The 9,378-nt window shown below is 39.1% G+C and overlaps 1 protein-coding gene across 1 annotated transcript; it reads right to left on the bottom strand.

The window, feature by feature from the left end:
* Positions 1–6,591: 6,591 nt before the first annotated feature.
* On the bottom strand, positions 6,592–8,589 carry LOC122411320 (uncharacterized). Its single transcript, XM_043420066.1, has one exon. The coding sequence runs from the start codon at positions 8,587–8,589 to the stop codon at positions 6,592–6,594; it is 1,998 nt and encodes a 665-aa protein (XP_043276001.1).
* Positions 8,590–9,378: the final 789 nt, after the last annotated feature.

Below are 9,378 nucleotides of genomic sequence, written 5' to 3' on the forward strand. Positions count from 1 at the left end.
TGCAGGTACCTTAAACGTCTTTGAATTCCGTTGCTCTGTTGAATTAAGTACGCTCAGTTTTTTTTGCTTCGTTGAGTTCTTACATAATAAATGTTTCCGGGTGCCTTTTTTCGGCAACTATCAAACTGTAAATAATTGGATCTCAGCGGCCACTTGTAAACTTTCGAAATATATTTAATCGGGGGCACGTTTCAGATGACACGAAAATGTCTAGATTCAGAATGCAAAAACGACATTTAAAAATGGCCAATTCTGTTGGATTAGTTGTGACTTGAATTTGATCTATCTTTTCTCTTTTCCTTTCTTTTCACTAACGTTATAAGCCGGAAATCATATCTCAGCCCGCAACACGCATTGCTACATGCTCTTGAGTTTCCAATGGACAAAACATATTAGAAGACAAGGAGAAAAATCACCAAAGTCCAAGAACAAACCTCTATCGAAATATTTCCAGTTCAAATTTGACGAAATTTAGGTCTTTTTTCGTGGAAACCAACGTTATAAGCCGAAAATCATATCACGACCTACAACCTGCTTTTCACCGTGCTCTTTGGTTCCTAATTGACAAAACATATTAGAGTACAAGGAAAAAAATCGCCAAAGTCCAAGGAGAGACCTGTGACGAAATATTTTCAGTTCAATTTTTACGAAAAATAGGTCTTTTTTCGTGGAAACCTACGCTATAAGCCGAAAATCATATCCCGGCCTCCAACCCGCTTGCGGCCGTGCTCTTGGGTTCCTAATTGACAAAACATATTAGAGTACAAGGGAAAAAATCGCCGAAGTCCGAGGACAGACCTGTGACGAAATATGTCCAGTACAATTTTGACGAAAAATAGGTCTTTTTTCGTGAAAACCAACGTTATAAGACGAAAATCATAAATAATTCATAGAAATTTAAACTAATATCCTATAGTCAACTGAACATAAATAAGGAACTTTTGAGAAAAAAGACGTGGTATCAAACCATAAACTTCCCCTAGGAAAAAAAAGGTTGGGACAAGTACATTGATGATCCCTCGTTTGTTGATAATTCCATCCATGAAAAAAACTTTAAAACAAAATTTTTATAAAAAATAGGCAAAAAAATTATTTTATAAAAAAAATACAGAACAATTCGAAAAAAATTTCACAAATCTTGAAAAAGCATTATCTTTAAAAAAAACTAAACTGTATCTATTTTTTAAAGTGTTAAAAGAATCAAATAACAAGTAAAAAATAAAAACCGAAAAATCGCGCTTGAAATCATTTTGGAAACCGATGCCTCATTCTTCTTATTTGATTCGAAGGGCTAAATCAACTAAAAAAAATTCCATCTAATTTACGTGCAGCATTAAAATTTATTATATCAATTCGAGGCCAAGTATTTTCTAATAAATTAAAAAAAGTTACCATTTGAGTTACGTGCAGCACTAAAATTTATGATATCAATCGAAGGACAAGTGATTTATGAGTAACTCCAAATTTCAACATTATGGAACTGTTTTAAGAAGCTTTTAAATCCAAAAAAATCACATGCAAGCTAGTCATTTCTTACTCTATGATGGCAGAGACAATCGATTTTTTTCAGACTTTCAGGAGCTACTGATATTATTCACAATATTCGACGTCGATTGGATCGATAGAAATTATGTTTGAATATGAGTTAAAAGTACTTGTCCGGCCCATCACTATTCATTCAAATAAAAATCAATCATAAACAAACGAAACTGTACGGGAGAATCCGGTTAAAAATTTATTGAAATGCGATTTAGGTTAGTTATGCCGAATGAAATTCGTTCGCTGGAAGAAGTGAGAAGTAAACACTGCCGTCATAGCACTACAAACTGGGGAGTTATTTTGGAACCTTCAACATATTTAATGTGTAAAATGTTTTTTATTTATCGATGCACAATAACATCCTTTGTATATTACAGGACAGATTGTTTCCATTCTTATTAAATTAGTGCAATTAAGAGAAAATTACTTGAAGATAACTCTCTAAATTCCCTCTGCATGAATATTTGTGCTCCAACAGTTCTAAAAAAGCCCTGATTTTTATTTAAATATAATAAGTTTAATGGAAAGTGATGGGCCGGACAAGTACTTTTAACTCATATTTAAACATAATTTCTATCGATCCAATCGACGTCGAATATTGTGAATAATATCAGTAGCTCCTGAAAGTCTGAAAAAAATCGATTGTCTCTGCCATCATAGAGTAAGAAATGACTAGCTTGCATGTGATTTTTTTGGATTTAAAAGCTTCTTAAAACAGTTCCATAATGTTTAAATTTGGAGTTACTCATAAATTACTTGTCCTTCGATTGATATCATAAATTTTAGTGCTGCACGTAACTCAAATGGTAACTTTTTTCAATTTATTAGAAAATACTTGGCCTCGAATTGATATAAAAAATTTTAATGCTGCACGTAAATAAGATGGAATTTTTTTTAGTTGATTTAGCCCTTCAAATCAAATAAGAAGAATGAGGCATCGGTTTCCAAAATGATTTCAAGCGCGATTTTTCGGTTTTTATTTTTTACTTGTTATTTGATTCTTTTAACACTTTAAAAAATAGATACAGTTTAGTTTTTTTTAAAGATAATGCTTTTTCAAGATTTGTGAAATTTTTTTCGAATTGTTCTGTATTTTTTTTATAAAATAATTTTTTTGCCTATTTTTTATAAAAATTTTGTTTTAAAGTTTTTTTCATGGATGGAATTATCAACAAACGAGGGATCATCAATGTACTTGTCCCAACCTTTTTTTTCCTAGGGGAAGTTTATGGTTTTTGATAATATAAAGAGCGAAATCTCAGAACTCCGTGATGATATGAAGCTTTTACGAGATCATATGCCTAATGATAAGCTAGTGAAAAGTCCTCCAGACTCTTATCTTCTGCAATTGATGAGGACCGTGGGGGGGAGAAGAAAAAATGAGTGAAAAGAAGCTTGCGGTGGTTGAAGAACTGCATAAGCCAGCTCGGCGGAATTATCCACGTCGACATGTGGATATACGTGGCCTGGATGAGACTTGGCAAGCTGATCTTGTAGATATGTCTGTATATGCACAACACAACTCCAACCATAAATTTCTCCTCACCGACATCGATATATTCTCCAAATTCGCCTGGGCCGCACCGTTGAAGAGTAAAAGTGGAAAAGATGTGAGTGCTGCAATGGAGACGATTCTCAGCAAAGGACGCATACCGAAAAATCTTCACGTCGATCGAAGAAAAGAATTTTATAATATGAACTTTAAGGCTTTGATGAAAAAGTATAATATACACTTGTATTCTACATTTAGTAATTTGAAAGCATCAATTTGTGAGCGCTTCAATCGTACACTTAAGAATAAAATGTGGATTCAATTTAGTTTTCGCGGAAACTGGAAATGGATCGATATTCTCGATACATTAATTATAAAATATAATGATATATTACATCGTACGATAAAAATGAAACCGAAAGATGTGAACGCTGAGAATGAAAAACAATTATTGCACAATGTATACAATAGATCTGAAGTAGGAAACCAAGCAAAATTAAAAATCGGCGATAAAGTGCGCATAAGTAAATTTAAGAATGTATTCGAAAAAAGTTATACACCAAACTGGACAACTGAAATTTTCACAATATATCGAGTGAGAAAAACTAATCCAGTTACATATAATATAAAAGATCATCAAGATGAGCCCATCGCAGGTGGTTTTTACGAGCAAGAGCTGCTTCGAGCAAAATATCCCGACATATATCTCATTGAAAAAGTGTTGAAGAAACGTGGTAGTCAGTTGTTTGTAAAGTGGCTAGGTTTCGACAAAGCACACAATAGTTGGATAAATAAAAATGATTTGTAAACGATAAAGATGGAAAATTCAAAGTCTGATTTATTTTTACGACCCTTTCCCAATCAAGTTCTCCGCACGAAGAGCAGATTGAAGGAAAAAGAATGACAGTTTCACAAAAAAATTTATTTAACATCAATTACAAAATATATATGTAGGAAACTTAACGCTACGGGAGTGGTTCAGTAAACTGAGACAACTGATTCAAAATGTATTAATGATTTAATGATAATTTGAAAATGAAATGTGACAACGATCTTTCTCCTTGGAGCTTATTACAGAGACTGTCTTCTATTCCGCGTGCTTCGCCTTCTTTTGTTTTTCCCCTCTCTCTGGCGGAGCTACTAGCATGGCGTGAAAATTGAACCGATATACTCGCTTCCTACATTCGGCCATTCCTGCTACTCTTCGGCCTCCGAAGAGTCATATCGGAAAGATTTCATATAGTCGGCCGCCGTCGTCGTGATCTTTGGACCTTCTCCTTCTCCTACTCGGATAACTTCGTAGCGATTTTTTCCATTGATTTGAGAAATCTTGTATGGTCCCAGATATTTTTTCCTTATCTTGAGCCCTGGTCCGAACTGAGTTCGTTTTATGGCTACCAAATCTCCCTTTTTATAAATCGGAGCTTCTTTACACGCACGATTGTGCGTTCGTCGATTCTCTTCCTGAATTTTGTAAAGATTCGCTTTAGCCAAGCCTCGTAAATCGTCTCTCTCTTTCTCGAACAGCTCAATGGTTTCCTCTTCGATTATCGATAATATTTTGGGATCTTCTCGTCTCCGCATCTTCACTCCGAACATTAGCTCGAAAGGTGTCATCCCAATACTCCTTTGATACGTACTATTCAAACAACGTTGAACCTGCTCTACGTGATGATACCACTTGTCGGGAGCGTCCAAAGACAGTTTGGTTAATATCGGTATGACGATTCTGTTGAGTCTCTCAACTTGCCCGTTTCCACGGGGCACTCCAGTAGTAATCTGAATGTGTTCGATGTTTTCTGATCGGCAAAATTCGCTGAAATCTGTTGAAGTAAATGCTGCCCCTCGGTCGCTTACTACCCTCTGGGGGTTGCCAAATACGGTTTGCTGCGTTCGTAATCTCGCAATGACTTCTCGGGCATTCGTAGTTTTAGTGGGATACAGCCACGTGAATTTTGAAAATCCATCCACCACAATGAAGAGATGTTTGTAGAGTTTTGAGGTGGCTGTCATCGGACCTAGGTGGTCAATATGATAGGTCGACAATGGGGTATCTCCTTTAGGAATTGGTTGTAATTCCCCTTCTTTTTTCCCTTTCTTTTTCTCGGCGAGAATACAGGGAACACAACAGCTAACGAACTTCTCCAGTTTTTCTTTTAATCTTGGAATATAAAATTCGTCCTGAATGCTTTCAGTCATCTTTTTCACTCCAAAGTGGCCATTCTCATGAGCCTTGCGTATAATGTCTGTGTGCATGCTACTTGGTAATACAATGACGTTTTTATCTCCTACTCTCTTCATCAAAATTCCGTTCTCGACGAGATAGTCCTCATATTTTTCTTTTTCAAGAATACGCTTGATTACCCGTATCCTCTCGTCCTCCTCCTGCTGCTTCTTGACCGTTGACGTAACTGTATCATCCACAATCATGAGCGGGTATCTGCTGAGGGCATCCACATGCCCCATTCGGTGTCCTTTGCGATGTTCAATATCATAATCAAATCCTTCGAGAAACAACGCCCATCTTGCTATCTTGGCTGCTATATCCCGCTTATCTAAAGTCTTCCGAAACGCATCACAATCGGTCACGATCTTGAACTTGATACCCTGCAGGTAAACTCGGAATTTCTTGACAGCGTTGATGATTGCCAAAACCTCCAACTCGTAAGAATGCAGCTTCTTTTCGGCCTCTGATGTCTTCCGACTCATAAAGTGCACGGGATGGAACTTTCCATCATCTTTATCTTTTTGCACCAATGCCGCTCCATAACCAAGCTTACTGGCGTCGGTATGTAGTTCCGTCGTTGCATCCGGCCGGTATATCTTCAGTACGGGCTCTGTCGTCAATGCGTTTTTTAACTCTCTAAATGCATATTCGTGTTCGGGCCCAAACGTAAAAGTCTGATTTCCCTTGAGTGTGTCGGACAGCGGTCGTGCAATGAGTGCATAGTCTTTTATGAATTTCCGGAAGTATCCCGTGAGCCCGAGGAAACTCTGGATGTCCCTGCAACACTTTGGTTTTGGATAACTTTGTACGGCTCGGATTTTCTCATCCGATGGACTAATGAACCCTCCCTCGATCACATGGCCAAGGTATTCAACCCGTTTCTTCAAGAATTGGCATTTTTTCCAATTGATCGCCAACCCTTTTTCCGCTGCTACCGCCATTGTATCTCGCAGGTTATCAAACGCTTCTGCCTCATCCTTACCAGGTACAATAATATCGTCCATATATGTGAAAACAATTCTTCGATTAGACAAATCCCGAAATACTTCATCAACAAACCTGAGAAAATTGGTTGGGCTATTCGTCAACCCAAAAGGAGTCTTCAGGAACTCGTATTGGCCCTTGTGCGTCACGAACGCCGTATACTTCTGACTTTCTTTGGCTACCGGAACATGAAAATACCCGTTTTTAAGATCCAATACCGAAAAAACTCGAGCCGTCGCTAATTCATCGATGCAGTCTTCAATCAATGGCATCGGGAAGTGATCCCGTATAATCTTTTTATTCAATTGGCGATAGTCCACACACACCCGGTGAGATCCATCCTTTTTCTTCACAATAACCACGGCACTTGAGTATGGGCTATGCTACGTCGTACAATCCCCTCTTTTAGCCACTCATCAACTTGTTTTTCGAGGATATCTTTTTCTTGAATTGACAATCGACGTGGCTTCGCGCATACTACCTCATCATCCTTTAGTACAATTTTCGTCTCCACGTTGGTCTGTACTTGTTTGCTCGGCTTGTGATCTTCCATAAGCTGTTGAATTCGTTGCTTGTACGGTTCTCGCACTTCGATGGTATCTTGATCAACGTAGTTTATCTGCAAAAGCTGTCGACTCACTCCTTCCTCACTATCTGTTTCCTTGATTTCGTCCTCATTTGGTCTTTTTACTGCTAATTCTTCGTCCTTCGCATATTTTTTCCGGATTGTGAGTTTTCCCCCATCGATGTTTATCACCATTTGCTTTTGAATGTCTTTGCCCAGTAACATCTTGGAATCCATCACCTCGACCGGGACAACGTAAACCTCGTTTCGATAAAGGTCATCCCCAACCCAAATTTCAGCATCGAAGACTCCGATGGCCTTGGTACGCGTGTTCCCAAACCCCTTAAAAATACGCTCGGTCCTTTTCAGAGGAGCGTTACTGATTTTCCGAAATTCATCGTTTCGCAACACGGTGTTAACACTTCCGGTATCAAGTAGCGCTGAAATTTCATTGTTACTCAATCGCACACTGACTTCTTCCCCTGACATTGTTACACAGTTGACCGACTCCCCGCGTTTACTGGATTTTCCCACCTTCTCGCATTTCGGCGCAATATGACCAAACTGATCACATTTAAAGCATTTTGGTCCTTTTTCTTTATGAGGACAATTATTTACTTCATGATCCTTTGACCCACATCCAAAACAACGGATTTTTTTCATCGTTCCCTGCTTGTCATCTTTTTTATCTTTATACGTCTTGGACTTTACCTCCTCTTTGGGTGGTTGTTTCCTTCGCCCAGATCTTTCCTTCATGCGATCGTAGAGTTCGAAATTTTTCTTCAACTCCTTGAGCGATCGTGAGTTGTATAAAATCTGTTTATTTGACTCGTCATCCTGTACCCCATCTATAATGTACTGGATAATAGCTTCATCTTCTACATACCCTTGTTTGGCAATGGTTTGCATCGCATAAATATACTGTCGCGACGTCTCATTCGTTTGTTTTCTCCGTGTCCGCAGCTGTGAGTGAATGGTTGCACTATTGGTTTCAATTTCGAACTCCTTTATTAGACTATCTTTGAGCTTCTTCCATGTTATTAGCCCGCGTTCTAATGCTATAAACTCTTTGGCTGACCCTTGAAGCATTTTTTTCCCATAAATCACCATCTGCAATTCATTCCAACGTAACAATGCACTCGTATCTTCAAACTCAGATATCCATTGTCGTATGGGCATTTTATCATCGCCTGTGAAAAACGAAATACTCCCTTCCACATCTTTGATCGTAAAAGTGTTTGCCACCGGCACCATTGTCGCTCTTGGTATATCGCCTTCAGCTCGTTCTCGACCTCGACGTTCCACCCTCTGTGTTTGTCGTCTGACTCTTCTTGTTCCCTCATCTTCTGTCCGTTCGCCATTTGCTGCTCTGTCTGTTTGTTCCTCTTCCTCAGATTGTTCACTTTCGCTATCTCTTTCGGATTGTTCGCCTTCATCGTCTTCATCGTCTTCATCCTCGCGCTCCATTACGTCCCGTAAGCGTGCCACAAGCACCGATTTTTTCCCGCCTGTCGGCAAATTTAGTTTTTCTAACTGCTCACGTAACTGTTTTACCTTCATGTCTTCGATCGCTATCGCCGAAACTCGCGTCGTTCCACTAGTTGTCTCCACTTGCTCGCCGGTGTTTCCCCGATCTCCCTGGTTCCTACCCCCATTCTCCTTACTGAATCCAATCAATGCGCCATCTACCTCTTTGGCCGTCAGATTCTCTTGTGAGCTCATCCCGTCCGCGCCTTTTTCTTCGTCCTTCCCGCCTTTCTTCACTGGCGGCGTCCTCAACATTCGTCAATGTCACCCACTCTATCGTTAATATTGTATTTCTTACGACCTGAATCCCACTCTCGACCGTTTCGAGGTACACAACTCTTTTCCCCACAACTTATCTCGCCGCTCTCCTTTTCGGCTTATCCGTCACTTGTTTTCCTGTCGCAACTTCACCACTCATACGTTCTCCCGCACCGACGTTGTTTCGTAAGCCTTCTCGAGCCGTACACACTTGACTGGTTACCCTCGCGTCAACTTTCGCGATGCACCTCTTCGTACGTTCGACTTTCCAACTTGCTTACTTCCCCAACTAATCGTATCGGCTTAACTTGCTTATTTCCCCAACTAACCTCGGCTTTTGACGTTTTTTTTTTTTCGATCCCGGCTGAGCCCCCAAATGTAGGAAACTTAACGCTACGGGAGTGGTTCAGTAAACTGAGACAACTGATTCAAAATGTATTAATGATTTAATGATAATTTGAAAATGAAATGTGACAACGATCTTTCTCCTTGGAGCTTATTACAGAGACTGTCTTCTATTCCGCGTGCTTCGCCTTCTTTTGTTTTTCCCCTCTCTCTGGCGGAGCTACTAGCATGGCGTGAAAATTGAACCGATATACTCGCTTCCTACATATATATTCCAAATGTACAAATTTTTGAGGAGAAAAGTCCTCCATTACAGAATTTTTATTACAATGTATAATTGTTGAGAACAAGTTCCCACTCTCACAATTTTTTTCGCACTCAATGTACAAATATATTCTCTCAATCTTTAACACTCATGAGCACACATTCGTATGATCTATG

Source organism: Venturia canescens, chromosome 5 (assembly GCF_019457755.1).
Source record: "Venturia canescens isolate UGA chromosome 5, ASM1945775v1, whole genome shotgun sequence".
Classification (NCBI taxonomy): domain Eukaryota; kingdom Metazoa; phylum Arthropoda; class Insecta; order Hymenoptera; family Ichneumonidae; genus Venturia; species Venturia canescens.

Excerpts from the sequence above, each read along its gene's own strand:
- LOC122411320 (XM_043420066.1), bottom strand. The coding sequence starts at position 8,589 with ATGTTGAGGACGCCGCCAGTGAAGAAAGGCGGGAAGGACGAAGAAAAA.